At 46.0% G+C, this 21,657-nt stretch overlaps 3 protein-coding genes across 4 annotated transcripts; 1 reads left to right on the forward strand and 2 right to left on the reverse strand.

The window, feature by feature from the left end:
* Nucleotides 1–5,135: 5,135 nt before the first annotated feature.
* LOC102705999 (transcription factor PIF1-like) lies at nt 5,136–7,313 on the forward strand. Of its 2 annotated transcripts, none has more exons than XM_006652770.3 (6): nt 5,136–5,579; nt 5,716–5,813; nt 5,901–5,966; nt 6,038–6,103; nt 6,335–6,589; nt 6,821–7,313. In XM_006652770.3, exons 2-6 carry the CDS (start codon nt 5,745–5,747, stop codon nt 6,908–6,910), a joined length of 546 nt encoding a protein of 181 aa, XP_006652833.1. In that variant the 5' UTR covers nt 5,136–5,579; nt 5,716–5,744; the 3' UTR covers nt 6,911–7,313. The 2 variants fall into 2 exon arrangements, with proteins under 2 accessions (XP_006652833.1, XP_015691808.1); XM_015836322.2 differs by having other exon boundaries at nt 5,563–5,608.
* A 1,003-nt stretch (nt 7,314–8,316) lies between these two features.
* Nucleotides 8,317–11,976, reverse strand: LOC102718082 (LRR receptor-like serine/threonine-protein kinase FLS2). Its single transcript, XM_040523098.1, has 2 exons — nt 8,771–11,976; nt 8,317–8,664 (listed from the first exon to the last, which is right to left on the reverse strand). Exons 1-2 carry the CDS (start codon nt 11,949–11,951, stop codon nt 8,318–8,320), a joined length of 3,528 nt encoding a protein of 1,175 aa, XP_040379032.1. The 5' UTR covers nt 11,952–11,976; the 3' UTR covers nt 8,317.
* Nucleotides 11,977–20,226: 8,250 nt separating this feature from the next.
* On the reverse strand, nt 20,227–21,555 carry LOC102718363 (WAS/WASL-interacting protein family member 3-like). Its single transcript, XM_040523668.1, has one exon. The coding sequence runs from the start codon at nt 21,520–21,522 to the stop codon at nt 20,482–20,484; it is 1,041 nt and encodes a 346-aa protein (XP_040379602.1). The 5' UTR covers nt 21,523–21,555; the 3' UTR covers nt 20,227–20,481.
* Nucleotides 21,556–21,657: the final 102 nt, after the last annotated feature.

Raw genomic sequence — 21,657 nt, forward strand, 5'->3', positions numbered from 1 at the left:
TAACTTCCTGTCACAAAAGAAAAACAATATGTGTTCAAATTTCTTTTCCTGAAACAATAATAGTACTTAATATTTTCTTATATATATGTTGGTGATATAGGATGGCTAGTGAGTATTGGTCACTAAGGGTTTTCAAGCATGATCGCGAACCAAACACTGATATTGTGGAGAAGAAGATGCAAAAAGATAAAATATGCTACTCCAACTTAGTGAAGCTTTTGGATGCAGAGGGTTACGAAGCAGGCGATGACTTATTTTTCACAAGTAGTGATAGATACTCTTGTGGCACTTTGACCAAGATTAGAGATGAAACAAATGTGAAAGATATGATCATGGATAATGACAACAACAAGAGGGTTGATTTGCACATGTTCAAGGCAATTGATAGAACACCATTTTCTCCTCTTAAAATTGATCATGTTGAAGTTGTTGCGGGGTCATCTCAGGAGCAAGATGACATTGATTACAACACCGAACCAACAAACATTGAGGATCAACATAGCATTTCAAGTGGTGACACAGATCATGAACAAGAAAAGGATGGTTATGTTGAGAAACTAAAGGAGATGAAGAGACAGAGGGAAGATCCAATGAGCCATTGTGAAGGTGATACCGATATTGAGGATTTGTATACCCATGAGGATGATGGTAAAGATTTAGCTGTTGAGGAGGTGGTTGATCTTAATGCTATGACCTGTGAGCTATCTGATCCACCCAGTGAGGATGGTGGATTAAGTGCACTAGAAAGTGAGACTGATGAAAAGAACAAGCCACCACCAGGGAAGAGGAGGAGAGGAAAAGGAGTCCAAGTTCAGAAGATCTATTTTGATGAGAGTAATATGATGGACACAAGCCAATTGTGCAAGGGCATGTGTTTCACTAATGCGGGACAATTTAGAAATGCTTTGAAGTCATACCACATTGTAATAGAGAGGGATTATAAGTTCATCAGGAACAAAGGTGAAAGGATAAAAGTGAAGTGTAGTCAAGATAAGGTGAAGTGTGATTTTTTCATCAGAGCATCACAAGTTGGTAGTGAAAAAACCTTCATGGTTAGAGAGATGGTTGCTCCCCACACATGTCCAAGCCATAGAAACTGTAGCCGAGTTGACAGCACATGGTTAAGCCAAAGATATGAGGATGACTTTCGAAGTGATCCAAACTGGAAGGTTGGAGCCTTTGTGGACAGATTTATGAGGGAATTAGGCACAGACATATCCAAAACTAAGGCTTATAGAGCGAGAAGGAAGGCTACAGATAAGGTGCTAGGCAATCAAAAGAAGCAATACAAAAGAATTAGAGACTATTTGCAAACACTAATTGATACCAACCCAGGAACCATAGCAGTAGTGACAACAATCAATAGAGATGTGTTAAGCCTAGCACCAAGATTTAGTGGACTCTTCATATGTTTCAATGCTCAAAAACAAGGTTTTATAAATGGTTGCAGACCTTTCATAAGTAAGTTTACGGTATTTATAAGTATTTTATGACCCATCTTTTTGTGATGTCTTAGTGTACTAATATATGATTATAAATTTCAGGTATTGATGGTTGTTTTGTGAAGTTAACAAATGGTGCACAGGTGTTGGCGGCTTCAGCAAGAGATGGGAATAACAACATGTTCCCAATTGCATTTGCAGTGGTTGGAAAAGAGGACACAGAAAGCTGGACATGGTTCCTAGAAATGTTGCGGTCTGCAATTGGATCTGGGGAAGAACATGGTGGTTGGACCTTCATGTCAGATAGGCAGAAGGCTAAATTACATTTTTTATTTAAAAGTATTTCTTGTTAAGTCCTAATATTCTGAGGATAAGATTGATTTTCATTTTTTAGGGCCTTATGAATGCAATCCCGATTGTTTTTCCTAACAGCGAGCACAGATATTGTAAAAGACACTTATTGCAAAATATGGCGAACAAAGGTTGGAGAAGTGAGATGTATAAGGGTTTTGTTGATGCTGCAGTTTATGCTACAACTGAGTGGGAGTATGAAAAAGCCATGGAAGACCTAAAAAAATTGAACTTGAAAGCATGGGAATGGCTTACTGTAATTGGCCAGGAGCACTTCAGTAGGCATGCTTTCTCTCCTAAAGCAAAGTCTGACCTAGTTGTCAATAATTTGAGTGAGGTGTTCAATAAATATATTCTAGAAGCAAGGGACAAGCCTATTGTCACTATGGCTGAATGCATAAGGAGGAAAGTCATGGTAAAGTTAGCTTTAAAGAGGGAAGGAAGGGCTGCTGTACAGTGGGAGATTACACCAATAGTTGCACAAAAGTTAGAGATGGAGAAGAATCATGCAAGATATTGCTGGTGTTATCAGTCAAACTTAACCACTTGGGAAGTGCATTGCTCAGACAGATCTTATGCAGTGGACATAACTGCAAGGACATGTGCTTGTCACAAATGGCAGCTAACAGGAATCCCTTGCAAACATGCTGTTTGTGCTTTATACAAAGCAGGCCATACACCTGAAGATTATGTCGATGACTATTTTAGAAAGGATGCTTACATGAGAACATACACTGGAGTTATCTATCCAGTCCCCGATGAACATGGCTGGACCAAAACAAACTCACCTGATATTGATCCACCAAAGTTTGAGAAACATATTGGAAAGCCAAAGAAAAATAGGCGGAGAGGACCAGATGAGGGGCCTAGAGTGCAAGGACCAGCTAGGAAGACTACAGTTACATGCTCAAATTGTAGAAGGAATGGACACACATACAGAACTTGTGGGCAACCTCTTAAACCTGATCTTCAACTTAGGGCAGCAACCATTAAGGTTAGTTTGACCTTTAAAATTTTAGCATCTAAGTTTTATAGACATCTGATATTTTTTTGTTGCATATAGGCAAGAAAACGTGGGGCTGCATCTTCCTCCCCTCAAAACTCAAATGAGGCTCCATCTATTGGCATGAATGGTGGTAGAGGCAATGCAAGGGGCCGATTGACTGGAAGAGGGAGGGGCAGCGGCACGAGCAGAGGCAGAATGAACTATTGGTTCTCAACACAGTGATGGTTGTTGCAGCCTAAGCTTTCTTTTGTACCAACTGAAGTCTACGAACAAATATATATATGTGTCTGTGTCTGAATTGGCCTTTGTAAGATAGTGCATGCTTTTCTCGAGCATCCTAGAAACCGTATCCCTGTGTTAACTCCTGAACTCGCAACACGACGAGCAGGCCTTCTTTGACACAAGCAGAGTAAATTAGTATCATACTCTTTGCCATGATAATCAGGTTCATGTTTGTACTCTGGCAGCTGCTCCACTTCAAACTTGCAGGCGCTAGAGCCGTCACTGGCGAGGGTGGAGACCGAGTTGTCGATGAACTCCGCCTCCACGGTGTGATGGCAGTGTGTTCCTCTTCTCTCCTCACAACGGAAAATCCAGCGCTAGGACTTCTCTTCCCTAGGACTCCACGACTGCTACCTTCTCTCTTCCCTGACTGAATCTACCAGATGTTTGCTCACGTGGCATGGGCCAAAAACAACGTGACGGTCCAAGTCAGAAAACCCGGTCCAAAATGCAACAAATGACTATATTAGGTGGTTTTATATGAAAATATGTGTTTGAGCCTAGTCCATTGTGAAACTAGGGTAAATATAGCTGGCCCAAACTAAAATTAACTCAAAATTTAAATGTATGTTGTGTGGTTAATGTTTTTATACATAAAGTTTTTCTTACTCACGTACCCATTTGTCCTTGAAAAAACCAACTTTTCGGTTTTTGTGTCAAGTGTTTGACCATTTGTTTTATTTTAAAAAAATTCAAGAAATTTTAAAATATTAGTCACACATAAAGTATTATTATGTTTTATCATCTAATAAAAATAAAATATTAATCGTATTTTTTTTAAAATAAGATGAAGAGTTAAACCGACCCGCCGCCGTGCGCCATCGGCGACGACTCGCGGCGATCGAATCGCCGTCACGCACGCGCGGTGGCCGCCGGAATCTGGCGGCCGTCACCGTCGGCGTGGTCACCGAACCTGAGCCTGGCAGGCACGCGCAGCACGGCGCGGCCGGCGTCGCATCGCATCACATCTATCTCGACGACCTAGCTACCGGGCCTAGGAGGATGGCCTCTTCTTCTTCCGGATCGCATGCGTGCGTCCGGGCTACGAAAGCTAGCGGCCAAAATAATGGAGGTGACTGCCTCCCTTGTTCCCTTCCTGCGTCTCCCACCTCATCCCCCCCACCCCCCAGCTCGCAACAGCAGCGGCATGGGCGCTTCTTGGACGCTACCTTTCCGGTGACGACGCTCCCCCTACCTGAAGAATCCGCTTCATCTCTGCAACTACTGCGCCGTAATCAAAACCCATCTCTTGGGTTAATCCACTAGGGAGATAACCATCGATCGATCAGCGAAGCTAGCTAGCTAGTGTTAGGGGTGAGGAGAAGACTGTGTTCTTTGTTCTTTCTTCCTGCTGCAATGCTGCTTGATTCAGTGCTGCTGCTGCTTCACCATGCCGCCATTCATCTGGTTCCCGAGGGTTTGTTTCAGAAGCAACGCATGGGCTGCGAGCTGAGCTAGCTGATCATGTTAGGTAGCACGCAGCATGCCATGCGTGCATGCCAGCGTCCTCCTCACTGCACATGTCTGCTCGATGCTTGTTTTCAATATTGCTCTCGTCAGTAGTCACATCTGTTTCATAATAAAGGTCGCACATGAGCAACCAATCAGATGCTAATTAAAGTTGGATCTTAGAACTTTTCAGAACCAAGCTTGTTGTAGCAGTAGTAGTATCATTTTTATCGCTTGCAGTTTTCTGTTCACTAGTTTAGTAGCTCTACCATTATCTTTAAAAGATTTGGTGGTTTTATAAGCAAACAGTCTAGTGGTTGCTGGTTAGCGGGTATACTCTTCTCCAAGATCAAAAATAACGCCAAAATTTTCAGATGATACCTTCGAATTAACAGATCCTCAATCATAATTGAAACTGATATTGAACGACAAACATCATATGCTAGTTTCACATTCATCATATCAGTCGTGATTTTCTGAACATTTACTAATGTACTGCGTATCTTTTTTTCAGGCTGATCTCTGAACCTGATTTCTTGTGGAGTCCTGCAGAAAGCCCTCACTAGTCTGAAGAAACAGTGTGTGCATAGTACTGTACCTTGACGGACTCTTTCTTTGCAAGTCAAGTTAGAGCCATCACCTATACCAAGGTAGGTGAAATGATTGACCTCATGGGCACCACTACAAAAATCGTAAACAAAGTCCCATCAGAGACTCAGATACATGGTAGAGGCTGACGATCCAAACAAGAAATTCCACACGGCCGGTGAAAGATAAGGATAACTACAGTGCTTGCTCTCACTAGCTATACCCAGCCCTGCCATGGTGCAAAAGCTTATACTAGAAATCAGATGGCATAAATACTACTATCCCTGGAGCTAAAGGTTGGTGGGTCGAAAGAGACCATCTTGTCACCAAGAAAGCTCTCAGAACTCTCCATCTCTCTGGGCCAGCTTAGGGCTGGACCAGGTGGCCATTGATAGGCAGTATCAGTTCATAAGGTGGAGGTGGTGAAGGAGGAAGAGGCAGCCAAGAAGGTCCAGTAACGGGTATGCATGGCAAGGAAAAACTTGATGCTGTCTCTGCTGCTGATCTTAGGCTCTAGACAGTTTTGTCATTCTTCTTGTTTGTATGTGATTTTAATCTGTTGGATATGTTGGGTTTCGTTGCTCATCTTGTTGTCAGGGAGGTGAATAAATTCGTCAAAAGATCTGATGGAAGCAAGAAGGCCTACCCCGACCAGGAGAAGCAGATCTGCTGAGTTCCACAATTTTTCAGAAAGGGTAGGTTGTTACCGTGCAAATCGATCACAACTGCTGCTTCATGAGCATGCACTTGATGTTTCTTATCTTTGATCTGGGTGTCTGTAGAGGAGGAGGGATAGGATCAATGAGAAGCTGAAGGCGCTGCAAGAGCTACTTCCAAATTGCACCAAGGTAATACATGTGGTGCATCTTTGATGCATCTCCTGTTGAGCCATTCAGTTCTGATCTTCTTGCTGTTTCAGACCGACAAAGTGTCGATGCTGGATGAAGCGATCGACTACCTCAAGTCACTCCAGCTACAACTCCAGGTACTAATAGAATCGAACATAAGATATAATCAAGTTGATTAGAACCAAGATCACCTGATCTTTTTGTGCTTAGTTTTCGATCTCTATGCTGAGAGAACTTTGCTATTTGAAAGGTCTGTTAGCCTGCAGATCTTCTTGAATTGCCATGCAAGTTACATCTGAAACAGTGTTAAATCAAGTAACAATCCAGTTTTCATGTACGTTCTGATCATGATCATGTCATGCACACAGATGCTGGTCATGGGGAAAGGGATGGCTCCGGTTGTGCCTCCTGAGCTGCAGCAATACATGCACTATATCACAGCTGATCCTGCTCAAATTCCTCCATTGCGTCCCTCTGAGCCCCGGCCATTTCAGATAACACACTCCACCCCACAGCGACAGTCTAACGTCGAGTCTGATTTCTTGAGCCAGATGCAGAATTTGCACCCTTCAGAGCCGCCCCAGAACTTCCTCAGGCCTCCAAAATTACAATTATACACGCCGGTGCGTAGTTCATCCTCCGTTAATTAATATCTTTACTAAATTTTATATCGCCTTGATATGTGTTTATAGTTTTATATATGTCCATGTATTTTATATGACATGTACTACTATAACTTCTACTAGTCTTCAGGAAACGCTTACATGTACTATAACTGCTTGAGAGAAAGGAGAGTTTCTGCACATGAACAATGCTATCCATCATGACTGATGAGTAGTTCATCCCTAATGCAGGAGCAGCAGAGGAGAGGTCTAGCTAGTAGCAGTGGCCACAACAGCGGTTGGATCACGGAGAGGAATTCGTCTTACAACTTCATGGAATGATGATAGCCTGACGAGTTGCTAAGAGATCAGCAGCAGAAGAAGCAGTCTAGACTCCAGACTGAATATAGCCCTCAGTTCATGGTGTTCCTGGAGATGCAACAAGGTGCTCAATGGATCGAGTACTGATGAATCTATTGTAGTTAACTAGTTGATTTTGTACGTCAATAAATAGTGGTGATCCTGATCTTGCTTGCTTTCTATGCACATCTGACGCTTCCTCATGTTTTGTGCATACAAGATCTGAAACTTTTTTGTGATGTCTGTACTGTATATTAGCAGACAGTGTACTTCCTGCTCCTGCTTAATTGTGTGCATCTGACATGCAAATGAGCATGGCTAATTTAATCCAGTATTTCATAGAATTGCAGCATTGGGGGTGCAGTTAAAAATTTTCAGACTATCATATGCCTAGCTAAACATGTAGTTGTGATATGAACAGATTGTAATGACAGAATTGGCATTAGTTAATTTACACCTAATCTTGAGAAGTAGTAGATGAGAGAGAGTTATCAGGAGACATTCTTCTGCCCACCAACAAGCAATTGCCGGGGATTCAAAAGACACATCTACATCTGGGAAGCCATAATTCACGTTAACCTGCTTTGATGAGTTCATCACTTTTGTTTGCACTCATGCAGCTCAGATAATAATATATTGTCTCAGCTCCATCGAATCTTTCAGCTTCCATTCTCGCCTGCAGGGTCTGCACATACAGGTATGTTGCAGCTCTGAAAGTTTTTGAGAGTCAAAAGGCAGAAACTTTGGTACCACTTCAGACCCATACCTTCAGGCAGCATGGGCAGGATTGATACCTACCACTGCACCTGCCCTGCTCTAACATTAATTCAGCTCAGCTCAGATCAGCTCACTCACACGAATGGCACCTTGACCATGCACAGGACACTCATTAGTGAAGAACGTTCACTGTTCAAGAACTGAAAAATGATGTGCATTTGCTCGATGATACACCTGGCATGAACTGAAACTCTATAGGGCAACTTTTCGATGCATTTTACTGTAATATTATATTACCAGTAGAAAAAAATATATTTTTTACTTTGTTAATTACTTGATTAGTAGTATTTTGTAATTTTGTTTTGTTTCAATAAAGATCACAGTAAAAAGTCCTATGTGTACTTAATTAGCACATAGTGTATGTGACCACTGCACCTGCACGGTTCTAACATTAATTCAGATCAGCTCACTCACACGAATGGCACCTTGACCATGCACAGGACACTCATCAGTGAAGAACGCTCACTGTGCAAGAACTGAAAAACGATGAGCATTTGCTCGATGATACACTTGGCATGAACTGAAACTCTGAATCTTGCAAGCGTTTGCAGATTTGCACATAAGCAAGCGTTCACTGCTGCATTTTGCAGTGAGAGTTTAGCATTTTATTTTTCAGTCTTCTCCGAGGAGCTTGCTCATCTTGAGCAGCGACGAGAGCACGGCGTCCATGTCAGGCCGGTCAGCCGGCTCGAACGCGGCGCAGGACAGGGCCAGGGTGAGCACGTCCGCCGCCGTGGACAGGTCGGCCTCGGCGGCCACCTTCGTGCCAGGGTCGAGGACGGCGTGGACGCCGTCGAGGCCCCTCGAGACCGCGTTGTCGACGAGCTGCTGCAGCGTCAGCGGCACGCCGTCCTCCTCGATCGTCCCCGTCGGCCGTCGCCTCGTGAAGAGCTCCATCATCAGGACGCCGAAGCTGAACACGTCCGCCTTCGTCGACACCGTCCTCATGTACGCGAACTCTGAATTTTTTTTTTCGATGCAGAGTTAGACGCTTTGCTCAGTTCAGGCGATCACTGGAACCGAAATGGCACGATGCATTGGCACGAAATGGAGAGGATTGGTTACCTGGAGCCATGTACCCGACGGTGCCACAGAACGCCGACGACGACGCCGTCGACTGCGCCACCGCGTCGGCGGCGGCCAGATGGACGCCCAGCATGCGCGCCGTGCCGAAGTCGCTCACGTGCGCCTCCCAGTCGCCGTCGAGCAGGACGTTCGACGGCTTCACGTCACAGTGCACGACGGGGAAGTCGTACCCGGAGTGCAGGTACACCAGCCCGTGCGCCACCGAGACGCACACGCGCAGCCGCTCCCGGACCGTCCACCGCGGCGGCGCGACGCCGTCAGCGGCTCGCCGGTGAATCGCGCCGTCCAGGTCGCCGTTGTCCATGTACTCGAGGACCAGGGCCTTGATCTTGCCGGCCTCCCACGCGTACCCGACCACGCGAACCAGGTTCTTGTGCCTCAGCCGGCTCAGCGTGGCGAGCTCGGTGAGGAAGCACTTGTCGGACTTGGACGGGAACTGCTCCAGGTTGAGCCGCTTCACGGCGACGACCTTCCGGCCGTCGGGCTCGGCGAGCACGCCCTTGTAGACCGTGCTCAGGTTGCTGCTCCCGAGGACGCTGCCCTGGTCGAACGAGTTGGTGGCGGCATCCAGCTCGCTGTAGCTGAACCTCCTCAACTCCGGCACGACGACGGCGGCTTCCGACGAGCTGCGGGCCATGCGAATGCCTCCTCTCTTCCTCTTGTGCCGGCGGTACATAACGAGCAGTATCATGGCGACCATTAAGAGGAGCAGCATCGACAGCACCAACAGCACGATCAGGATCACGAGCCCTGTCCGCGAGAACGCCCGCTTCCCGCCGGCGTGGCATGGCGCGAGGAGCTTCCCGCCGCAGAGGCCGGCATTCCCCTGAAGGCTCGACATGGTCAGGTTCCGGAACAAACCGGCGTCCGGGACGGGACCCTCGAAGTGGTTCGACGACAGGTTGAGAGACCGGAGCGTCGTCAGGTTCGCCAGCGCCAGCGGGATGGCGCCGGCGAACGCGTTCCTCGACACGTCCAGCGTTTGTAAGTGCTTCAGGGCGGCGATGTTGGCGGGGATCTCTCCGTCGAGATCGTTGCCGGAGATGTTCAGACTCGTCAGCAGGTCGAGCTGGGGGAAGAGTTGCGCCGGCAGTGATCCGGTGAGGTTGTTGTGAGAGAGGTCGAGGGAGTAGAGGTTCTTGCATCCGGCGAGCCTCGCCGGGACGCCGCCGGACAGCTGGTTGTTCGATAGGTCGATGGCCTGCACCATCACGAGGCCGCCGATCTCCGGAGGGATCGGGCCCGTGAACAGGTTGTTCGACAGGTTGAGGTACATCTGCACGTTGCTCATGCTCGCGATCACCGCGCCGGGGATGGCGCCGGCGAGGCGGTTGTGCGAGAGGTCCAGCGTGAGGAGCTGGTCGAGCCTGCCCAGCGCGGCGGGCACCGCGCCGTTCAGCATGTTGCTCGACAGGTTCAGGAGGGAGAGCGACCGGAGGTTGGCGACGGCGTCGGGGATGGGGCCGGCGAATCTGTTCGACGAGGCGTCGAGGAGGGTGAGCTGCCGAAGCTCGAATACCTCCTCGGGGAAGACGCCTTCGAGGTGATTCTGCCCCAGATCGAGAACCTGGAGTGAGGACATGCTGGAGATGCTCGCCGGGACGTGTCCGGCGAACTGATTCATGCGGAGCTCCAAGCCGATGAGGTTCGTCAGGTTGCCGATCTCCTCCGGTATCGTCCCAGACAGAGCGTTCCCCTGCAGCTGGAGCAACGTGAGGTTAGCGAGATGGCCGACGCGGCGGCTCAGGCCGCCGGTGAAGTTGTTGAACGCCAGGCTCAGCTTCTTGAGGTTGCCGCAGTCGAACAGATCATCGGGTATGTCGCCGGACAAGGAGTTGCTGCCGAGCGACAAGAACACGAGGCCCTGTAGCCGGCCAAGCCCCGCCGGCAATGGCCCGGAGAACATGTTGAAGCTCATGCTCGCGTTGGACAGCAGCGTGCAGTTGGAGATGCTCGCCGGAATTTGCCCGGAGAGCGAGTTGCCCTGGATGACCAACTTCTGGAGATTCCGGAGGGACCCGATGTTCGCCGGAAGCGGACCGGATAGGAGGTTGTAGCTCAGCTCCAGGATGGTTAGGTTGACGAGATTCGTCAGGGACGCCGGGACAGTTCCGGCGAGCTGGTTGGCATGGATCGACAATCTCTGAAGCGACCGGAGCTCGCCGAGCTCCGGCGGGATGGAGCCGGTGAGCTGGTTCATTGACAGGTCGAGATTCAACAGCGACGTGCAACGCCGGAGTGACCGGGGGATCTCCGCCGTGAGTGCGTTCTTGTACAAACGCAGCGCCACCAGGTTCGTGAGCTCACCGAGCTCCCCGGGGATCTCGCCGGTGAACCTGTTGCTGTATATGTTGAGCAAGGTCAGGTTCTTGCACCGGCCGAGCTCCCGCGGGACGGCGCCGGAGAACCGGTTCTCGTACAGCTGAAGAATCTCAAGGTTGGACAAGTTGCCGATCTCCGGCGAGATCGAACCGGAGAGCTGGTTGATGCTGAGGTCGACAACCATGAGACCTGTGAGCTTCATGAAAGATGGCGGCAACTCGCCGTCGAGATTGTTCATGTAGGCTTCGAATATCTCGAGCTTGGACAGATCACCAATGCAGGAAGGGATTGCACCGGTGAGGTTGTTGACGTTCAGGGCGAGAGCCAGCATCGCCGAGCAATTGCAGAGGCTGCTCGGGATGCCGCCGGTGAAGTAGTTCGAAGAAACGACCAGCTGTTCGAGCTCGCCGAGGCGGCCGAGCTGCCGCGGGATGGCGCCGGCGAACCCGTTCGACGTCAGGTCGAGGATCTGCAGCGTCGAGATGTTGCCGACGAACGGCGTGAGCGTGCCCCGGAGCTTGGACTCCATCAGCTGGATGGACGTGATATGGCCGGCGCCGTCGCAGGCGACGCCGGTCCAGTTGCAATGCCGCGGCAGCGCGCCGCCGCGGACGTCACCGGCCTTCCCCGCCGCCCATCCAGCCAGCACCCCGAGCGGATCGTCGGTGACGCCCTTCTTGAACTCCAGCAACGCCTCGAGCTGCACGGACACCGACGCATCAAAGACAGCGCCCGAGGCCGTCGGCGCCGCCGCCGTGAACGGCAGCGCCACCAAGACGACGGCAAGAACAGGCAGTACCACTGACCTGCAGCTCCTCTCCTTGCAACGCGCAGCCATTTTCGCTTGCAAATTTATCCCTCCATGACCAAAATCGCAAGCGCGTATAAAGAAAACTTCAAATCGGGGGTGGCAATCGGCGATCTGGCATCCACTGTGAGGTCAACGAGCTCCCTGGTCGCGTCAACGCGCGAAGAGATAGGGCACAGTTTGACTCCAAAAGTGGCGGGAAGGACGACGAGATGGGACCATGCCCGCCGGATGCTACACGCAACGCAACGAGATCCAGCTACGGTTGCCGTGCCGACATGATCGCCGCCTCCATGTGACCGAATTCTCCGGCCGCCGCAATCTGAGCAGTACCACGGTGAAGGCTTCAACGTTTCTGTTGTCTCTGGGCAAAAAAAAAAAAGTTTTGAGTGATCAGAGTTCAGAGTTCATTCTGGTTAAGTGTTGTTGCTTTGTGGTTGGGACTCTAGTAAAAATCCTTTGCTGGTTTAGGATTTCAAGATGGACTGGTCAGAATGGTAGAGCTGCTGATTTTGAATCCACCGTGATAAAATTGCTACTAGTTGTTCTTGTATCAATTGAAAGTCGTTTTTTTTTCAGCGATCAGTTGCGAAGCCATCAGAAAGGACGAACACCTTTTGGAACTGCTTAGGATAAAGATCAACGCATGCTTAGGTATAAAAAAAATAAGGTCAACTGAGTTGGCCTGTTGAGGTAATGGGGGCGGCATATTTACAAACAGAAATAATTTGTGAATATAACTTTTATATACATATTTTATAGGATCTAAAAGCCAAAAATAGAAAATAAACTTTGATGAAAAACCACTAAATCAACTCTAAATTTAGAGTTAAAAATTTAAATTTTAGCTTATAAGCATAAGCAAATTTTGGTCATTGATCCGGACCATAAATTGACCATAACCAAGTGGAATTGTTAGTTTGACTTCCATGAAGGCATTCTTCTAATCACACAAAGAAAAGCAATTTTACGGTACTTGAGAATGTACTGTAAATAAATTTTAGTAGTAATAAAAGTACCAAATTTTACACTAAAATTTTAGTATCTCATAGTACCTTCTCAAAAACAGTAAAATTGCTCCACAAACAAAGCCCAAAAATTTTGAACCGTCGTACTAGACCGTTGCAGCTTGTTCATGGATAGCAATAGAACCGGTAAAATGGTTGGTACTGAATTTCAGGGTCAGTTTGGTACTTGAACATTTGGTCGCGATTGAGAACAGTGGTATAAAAGTTTCGGACAAGAAATCAGGCTGAAAACTTTGGACTATTTGCAAGTCTTTTTTATTTTAAAAAAATTCACGTGCAGATCTCTTTGGTTAGTTATCAGAAGGGTTGGCCACCAATTAAAACTGTGCCATTACAAAAAAAAAATAACATGTGTGGAATACCCTTACGATTAATTAAGTGACACCCACTTGCCATACAATGATTTCTGCACACACAACATGACAAAGAAAACAGAAAAAAAAAGGTTTTGATCGAATTGTTTCAGATGTTCTCGGAGTAATTAAACAACACTATCATCGTTGTCACCTGATAGTGCGAGGAGCACTCGTAAATTTTTGCATATGCAGAAACTCGGGTGGGGAAAGGATTGGGGTGAGAAGGAAACCAGTAAAGCAATAATACCTCTATTGTCGTATACTAAGTTTATTTTTTAGTTGTTAGATATATTTCGTCTTATTTAAAATATTTTTATGATTAATATTTTTATTGTTACTAGATGGTAAAACATGAATAATATTTTATACGTGACTAATTTTAAATTTTTTATATAAAATTTTTAGTAAGATGAATAATCAAAGCATTAACACAGAAATAAAAAATAAATTTATTATAGCACGGAGGTAGTAGCTTACTAGCTTCATGCAAGGTCTGAACCCAAATCTTGGATTAGTGAAGCCGCAGGGACATGGATGGACGCATGTGTGCGGGGAAACGGCCGGACACGGCCAAGCGGCGGCCAGCTCGGCCACCACCAGCGTGGCTTTGCTTTCTAGCGTTGCGGCCGGCCGGCAGGCTCCATGATTTGCGCCGCCGCAACCACGGATGTATACCTTATTGCTCGTTTAAACCGTGGAATAACAATGGTGTATTGACGTACTCTCTCCATAATATTTTATGTAATTTTTAATCACGTTTAATCATTCGTGTTATTTAAATTATCTCCCCTTTTCACGTGAACTCTCAAGGTCGAACGATACAAAGTCAACTATCAAGATGCTCCTAGCCTGCTACCGCTATGCTAGCTGCACTGAAATTTAGACATGATCGTAGCCAGACTGATTTTTTTCTGATTTATTTTATATTGATTTGAGGATATAAACAACCATGTTAATACTCCGTAACTAGTTTATTTGATTTTTTTTTATTTTGTATCATTGTCTTTTAGATATATATTTGATTATATTCTAGAAAATCCTACGTAATTATTAATTATTTTCTATGATTTGTTTATCACTAAATATACTTTATATATGACTTATAATTTTAAATATTTGCACAGAATTTTTAAGTAAAATAAATGTTTAAACGTTGATACAAAAGTTAACAAAGTCAAATAAACAACGTAGAGAGAGTCCAAAATGAAAATCTTGTTTTAGAAAATTTATACGTGAAATTTCTTTTATACGAAAAACACCTTTTACAGAGTTTAAAATGTGTGTCCATGATAATTCATAATCCATAACGACTAGAGATGAGGCCACGGCCGAGCATCGCTTACCTTCAAATTGTTCAGTCGCGCCACTTTCTGACCAGAGAATTCATAGTTTCCGCATGCTATCTGTTAGTCTGTCGAAGTAAAATCTTTCGTTGAATTGCTGTCGAATTCATAGTTCATTGACATCGTTTTGCAATAAAAAAAATGAATAAGCATGTGTTTATCACTTGTTGGACTGCTCAGACTAACGCAAGCTTGGCTAAAAACGAGGGCAGTGACTCGGACTCATGGTGCTTGCCGTTGTCTGGTACCAACTTGCCGAGAGGAATGCAACTAGTTGGCTTCACTGAGCACATAAGTTCAGACAAAATAAATAAAAAAGAAACTACCAGGATGGAAATTTTAAACTAGCTTGGGGAAACAACAAGACAGATCAAGCCGGGGAATCATTTAGTCGATCCATGTACTAACTGAGGAATTATCAAAAGTTTTCAACTAAGGCCACTCGCTCGGCTCGTGTATGCTACTGCAGTACTGCTGCTCTCACGATTTCATTCAGATTTCATTTCAGAAGCCACACAGAGAGAGAGAGAGGGATTCAACTGAATATTCTTTTAACTGACATCTCAAGTCAGTAATTTTAAGATCAGAAAACTGTCGTTATCAGATCTGATTATGAGAGTAACAACCAAAACAGTATCATTAACGTAGTCCCTGAAGTCTGAACGCAGATGCTGCCCGGATTACTGGACGAACACCAGGATGACGGCGACGGCCAGGCAAGTGGGTGCGAGTTTGCGACAAGCACCCATCTTTTTTTTTTCCTTCTACCTATCATTACAAACTAAAATTTAAATTTTCAGTCTTAAAGTAGATTTTTGAGTTTTATTCACGATTTATTTTTATATATAAATATATCGTTTGATTTTTTCTCGAAAAGTTAAACAATCACCCCCGGAGAAATGCAAGATGGAGGAGAGGAACATGACCCTGATGATGATGTGTCTCTACGCTCGCATGCGTTGCGTTTTGTCTCGATCGAATGATCGAATCGGCGCCAGCCATCAGCCGCCATGCATGACTTGATCGAAGGAGCTCGATCGAGTGAGTGGACAAGGAACGACTTTGACTCCTGCCGTTTCTCTGGTTTTTCTTCTTCGAGATGACTCCTCAATCTCAAAAAACTATAAAATATAACTACAATACAATTATAGCATAAATTAAAATACAACTGGTATTTATTTATTTCGAATGTAATTGTACTCTGTCCCTAAATAAATTAGTCTTAAATTATACTCCCGCTGTCCCCAAATGTTTGACGCCGTTGATTTTTTTATACATGTTTAATTATTTATCTTATTCAAAAAACTTATCAAATATATAAAGCTATAGATATGCATAAAACTATATTTAACAATAAATGAAATGATATAAAAATAATTATTAGTTATATAAATTTTTTGAATAAAATAAATAATCAAACGTGTATAAAAAAATTAACGACCTTAAACATTCAAGACGGAGGTAGCATGTGATAAAAACTACACAGCTACAGCTCGATACAGAGAGGTGCGGCCCTGCAATACTAAGGTCATGGCTAGGAGCGAATCCTGCACCAATATTGCTGCATATCAAAATGGTCATCACGAATCTCGGATAACATCCGACGGTTAAAAAAGTTCATCAAAATTCTGTCAGCAGATAGTTACCCATTCAAAAAAAAATTCGGTGAAACATGCTCAAACTTGAGAGCAACTTGTTGAAAGATTCACAGAGGGGCCATAAAAACACGAACTGACGACACACGGTTGGGGGCGTGAACCTTGCCTGGCACTTCCAAAAAACCCTGCGGCACCTGCAAATCTCTCGGCCTGACAGCCCAGGCGGACCAGGCCCATCACCAACGTGCGCAATTATCAGGCAGGCCCTTCCACTGGGCCCTACTGGTCCAACTCCAATTCACCGGAGACGAGATTATCTGTCTTTACTTTTTATCAGATATACATATACTTCATAGTTAGGCCTAGTGTAGTTTGTAAATTTTTTTTACAAAAACATCACATCGAATAAACCTACACTTATTTGAAGTATTAAACGTAGCCTAATTATAAAATAAATTAGAGATTCCATCGAGAAACTATGAGACGAATCTTTTGAGCCTAATTAATATATCATTAACACATGTAGATACTGTAGCACTTATGGCTAATCGCGTACTAATTAGGTTCAAAAGTTTTGTCTCACGATTTTCCTCGTGACTGTGTAATTAGTTTTAATATCAATGTATATTTAATGTTCTATTTAGGTGTCTAAAATCGATTAGGTGTCTAAAAATTTGATGTGATATTTTTGGAAATCTCTGCTATTGAGCGATGCGAATTGCGGCACGGCGTGGCACCGTGCCATGTCGTCGAGGCGGGAGAAGATTCCCACGACACGACATGGTGTGTGTTTGGGGGGAGACGGGACGGGACCCTATCAAACAGTGGCGTGTTCCCGTGCGAATCGTGTGATTTTATGGCTGCTGGTACGTGAATCTATAGCGGCAAAGCGAGGCAAGAGGATCCAGCGATAAGCCGGTGCCCCCCCCCCCTCCCCACGCGACGCCGCCCCGTTTCCGTCGCCATGCGGACATGTGGCGGTGGTGGTGGTGGTGGCGGCCGGGCCAACACGGAGCCCCCGTTCGCGTTTGCTGCTGATCGATCCAACGCTGAATCAGGCTGATGCTGGGAGCCATCAGCGTCTCGCCGTGACGCGATCCCTGGGGAGTTGACCACCGGGAGAGATTGATGAAACAAAACAAAAAAAAAAAGGAAAATCCGTAACGTTTCCCTTTCTTTCCGTGGAAGATTTTGTCAGGTGATGGTGCTGCTGTTGCGAATACGGGAGTAGTAGTTGTTGTTGTTGCCGGCGTAGTCGTTGCAGTTTTCCTTCTTCCTCCATCTCGTGCGTTCCGTGCTCACGGCCAGGATAGTACGATAACCGTGGGCGGGTGATAGTGCCGTATAAATTAAATTCAAAAATTTTGAATCGTACCATTGCGATCTGTATGGTCAAACCGCACGAAGCATTTTTTAGCCGATAGTCATGACGGTTTTAATCGTGGTTCTAGTGTAAAATCCGCGTGATATGTCGTGATCATGGTATATCAAAACTTTTTTCTGGTTAATTTTTTCATTTTTGTTAAAAAAATTAAATTATCAAGGGAGCGATTATAAAAAAGTCAAACGATATATTTATAAATATAAAATAATTTATAAATAAAATATTTATATACATATCCTTATCGATCCAAAAGTTAAGGCTAAAAAATAAAGTATGATGAAAAAACTTCAAAATCAACTTTATATTTAAGAATAAAAATTTTAATTTTAACTTAGGTCCCGTTTAGATTCCAATTTTTTTGAAAGAGTAATCAAATCAACGCGTACAGTCATAGATTTGAAGTATTAAATGTAGTCTAATTATAAAATAAATTTTAGATTCCGTCTGAAAATTACGAGACGAATTCTTTTAGTCTAATTAACCAGTCACTGGCATATGTTGGTTACTGTAGCACTTATGGCTAATCATGTCTTAATTAGGCTCAAAAGATTCGTCTCACGATTTCTTCTAACTATGTAATTAGTTTTGATATTTATATATATTTAATGCTTTATTTAGATGTCTAAAAATTTGATATGATATTTTTAGAAAAAGTTTTTAAGAACGGTAACAGTGCCTTATAAACATAAGACATGAGGTGTGTATGTGAGGATATTTCCGGAACAAAACCGCGACAATCACATCGCACTCTGACGGACTGACCGATAATCGCGATGAGAGGAACCCTCTCGCGCACGGGTCACAGTGCCACTCGCACGCGTCAGCAGCTGAACCACTCCGCCATCTTCTCTTCATCAGGGCGTTGGCAGCAGACGCGGCAGAAATCCCCCACCCCGCCACAGTTCAGCGGCGCCAACGCCGTCGACCTGCGCCGGCGAGACAGCGGCGCCGGAGCCGTCGCCATCAACCGCGGCAAATCCTGGTTAGGTAGACGAATATTCTACTGCACTTGGGCTTACCAGAAAATAAAAAATCTCAGTTTCTAGTAGTAGTGGTGACCCTGCCAGGCTTCCGATCCTAGATAATGCTGAGATCGACGAGGCTGATGGTGACAACTGCAAGCTAATCCACCTCACAAAACACAACTTTGAACTTGTGTGACTGGGCATTTTTTGCTTTAAAAGAAACATAAATGGATTGGTTGGATTTGCAGGAACATGTTACATGTCACTGCCGGCACCAAAGCATCAACAAGTCCCGGGAGATCCTCATGTTTGCGTCGACCTCAAACACGACGTGTGAGCTTTAAAATGATCGGTCCGGACGACAGCCTAAGCTACACTCTTCCTCACACGAGACTTGTCTAAGCTAATAGATGGATAATTCACTTTATATATTCCAACACTACTTCCCGTCATACAAGACTTGCCTAAGCGGATAGATAAAGACAAACAATTCATTTTATATACTTCAACTCTCTCCTCAAGTCTCAAGCGTGGACTGCAATTATTTTATTTAATTATACGTCAATCATGATTCGAACTCGATATCTCTAGCTCCGATTTGTATCCACCAGCCAGCTATATCTAAAAATCTAAACGGATAGAGAAAGATGAACAATTTAATTTATACTCTTTCTGTCCTAAAAAAATGAATTCTTCGGTTTCCGTGTCCAACGTTTGACCATCTGTCTTATTTAAAATTTTTTCAGGAAATTAGAAAAAAATTAGTCACACGTAAGTAGATTTATCATATAATAAAAACAAAAATATTAATCTCAAAATTTTTTTAATAAGACGAAGAGTTAAAAATTGAAGGTAAAAAGTGAAAAAATAGTTTATTTTAAGACGGATGAAGTACATTCCAATAATTCTTAAGTGGGACGGGGTGAGTTGGTATATAATTTGGAACCAAGGGTCTTGTTTAGTTCCCAAATTTTTTTCCAAAAACATCACATCGAATTTTTGGACACCTAAATAAAGCATTAAACATAGATGAACCAAAAAACTAATTACACAGTTATGGAAGAAATCTTAAGACGAATCTTTTGAGCTTAATTAGCCCATGATTAGTCATAAGCGCTACAGTAACCAACATATGCTAATGATGGATTAATTAGTCTCAAAAGATTCATCTCGCGGTTTCTAGGCTAGCCGTGAAATTTGTTTTTTCATTCGTATCCAAAAACTCCCTCTAATATCCGATCAAACATTTAACGTGACACTTCTTATAAAAATTTTCACAATCTAAACACCACCCAAATATAAAAACCCAAATATAAAAAGATCAAGTAGCAGTCAGTTCAAACCATATTTTTATTATCTTTTCGAATCGCAACCGTGGGGACGGAGCACAGAGCCCCAGAGCCGGCACTGATCACGAGGCCATCAGCCCATCTTCTCTCCTCCTAGCACTGCAACCTGTGTTCTACCGTACTGTCGAGGACAGCGAAAATTTTTTTTCAAAAACTTTGATGTCACGTTGCTCCAGTGGTTGTGAACCTGTGATTTGACATTGTATCTTTTTAATCCTGCTTTCAGGTTGATTGCATACCAGTACTCCTTTCTTTTTAAGTTGGGTTTTGGTGTACCGGATGCTTTCTGTTCATCAAGTTTTCCCCTTTCTTTCTTTACATGGAATGGAATAGTTTATCAGAGTTACAGTTTGAGAGTGAATTCAGATTCACTGAAGTGTCTCTGAAATCTGCAAGTTTCTTGTTCTAAAACTAGAGTATATTACAGTGCAAGTGTACAACAAACTGAAAGACAAGAAGAATTAGATCATGCAGCAATAAGTTACAAAAAGAATCAAGACAGGAAGAATCATGCATTATTTCCAGCATGTCCAGCACCTAATCTTGCGGATCTCTCAGCACCATTGCCAGCTTCGCCGGCCTGTTCCTCCGGCCGCCGGCGATGTCCCTGTCCTTGTCGGTCTTTTTATCCTTGGCCGGCGAAGATGGCAAGAACAGGTGGCCGAAGCCAAACACGTTGATCACCGGATCCACCCGCACATTGGCCGAGAAGGAGCGCTCCATGCCTCTCGGCCGCGGCCGCCGCGGGCCGATGCCCGCCGTCGCCGGCGAGCTCGAGCACCGCTCGAGGCCGCGGAACAGCACGCGGCCGGACGCGCTCACGCGCGGGCTCTCGGCGGCCACCGCCGGCGGCGGCCGCGCGGGGCCAGGCGGGTGCCACGGCGAGCGGGAGTTCCGGCTGCTGGAGTCGGAGGAGGAGGCCGAGGACGACGAGGAGACGCGGGTCAGGAACGGGTGGGCGGCGTGCTGCGGCTCACGGCGACTCAGGGGCGCGTCCGCGGCGGGGGCGCCTCTCTTGCTGTCGCCGGTCTGCCTCTTGGACATGAGGTGGAGGAGGCTCGCCACCGGCGCGGAGCGCGTCCGCAGCGGGGAGCGCGACGACGGCTGAGGCGGCCGTCGCGCGTTCCTCCCAGAGTCGCACGACGAGGCCGACGAGGACGACGACGACGCCCGCGAGAGGAGCGGCTGGACGAACGCTTCCCCCCGCCTCAGATCCTCCCCCATACGACCCTTCCTCTCGCCGTCGCCGGCGCTCGTCTTCTTGGCCGACACCAGAAGCAGCAGATCGCGCCACCGATGCCCAGAGCACCGCGGGGCGCGAGGAGACGCCGGCTCAGAGGGAACCTCCAAGCACGCCGGAGGTGAGCACGGCGGGGATGCACGCGGAAGGGGCGGCGGGAGAAGCGGCACGAGCTTGCCCCCAGAGAACAGCTCATCAGCGGCCGAGAGCACGGCCGCTGCGGCGGGGATGCTAAACTCGAACTCGTCATCCTCCTCCCCACAGTCCAGCAGAGGCGGGAGGGGGGCGTGATGGAACGCGAACGGCGGCTCCGGCGACTTCACTGCGGCGGTGGCCATTGCCGGCGGCGGCGGCGCATCAACGGCGACGATTAGAGTGGTTAAACTTAACTCCCACCGTGTCAGGGAAAGTGGGATATATATTCGGGCGATTTCGGGTTAACGGGTTGCGGGTGGAAGCGACCCGGGTCCGTT

Source organism: Oryza brachyantha, chromosome 4 (assembly GCF_000231095.2).
Source record: "Oryza brachyantha chromosome 4, ObraRS2, whole genome shotgun sequence".
Lineage (NCBI taxonomy): Eukaryota > Viridiplantae > Streptophyta > Magnoliopsida > Poales > Poaceae > Oryza > Oryza brachyantha.

Coding starts and splice junctions, on each gene's coding strand:
- LOC102718363 (XM_040523668.1), bottom strand. CDS start 21,522: ATGGCCACCGCCGCAGTGAAGTCGCCGGAGCCGCCGTTCGCGTTCCAT.
- LOC102718082 (XM_040523098.1), bottom strand. CDS start 11,951: ATGGCTGCGCGTTGCAAGGAGAGGAGCTGCAGGTCAGTGGTACTGCCT. Junction 8,665..8,770: donor CGTCGGGTACATGGCTCCAG/GTAACCAATCCT, acceptor AAAAAAATTCAG/AGTTCGCGTACATGAGGACG.
- LOC102705999 (XM_006652770.3), top strand. CDS start 5,745: ATGGAAGCAAGAAGGCCTACCCCGACCAGGAGAAGCAGATCTGCTGAG. Junction 5,967..6,037: donor TACTTCCAAATTGCACCAAG/GTAATACATGTG, acceptor TTGCTGTTTCAG/ACCGACAAAGTGTCGATGCT. Junction 6,590..6,820: donor AATTACAATTATACACGCCG/GTGCGTAGTTCA, acceptor TCCCTAATGCAG/GAGCAGCAGAGGAGAGGTCT.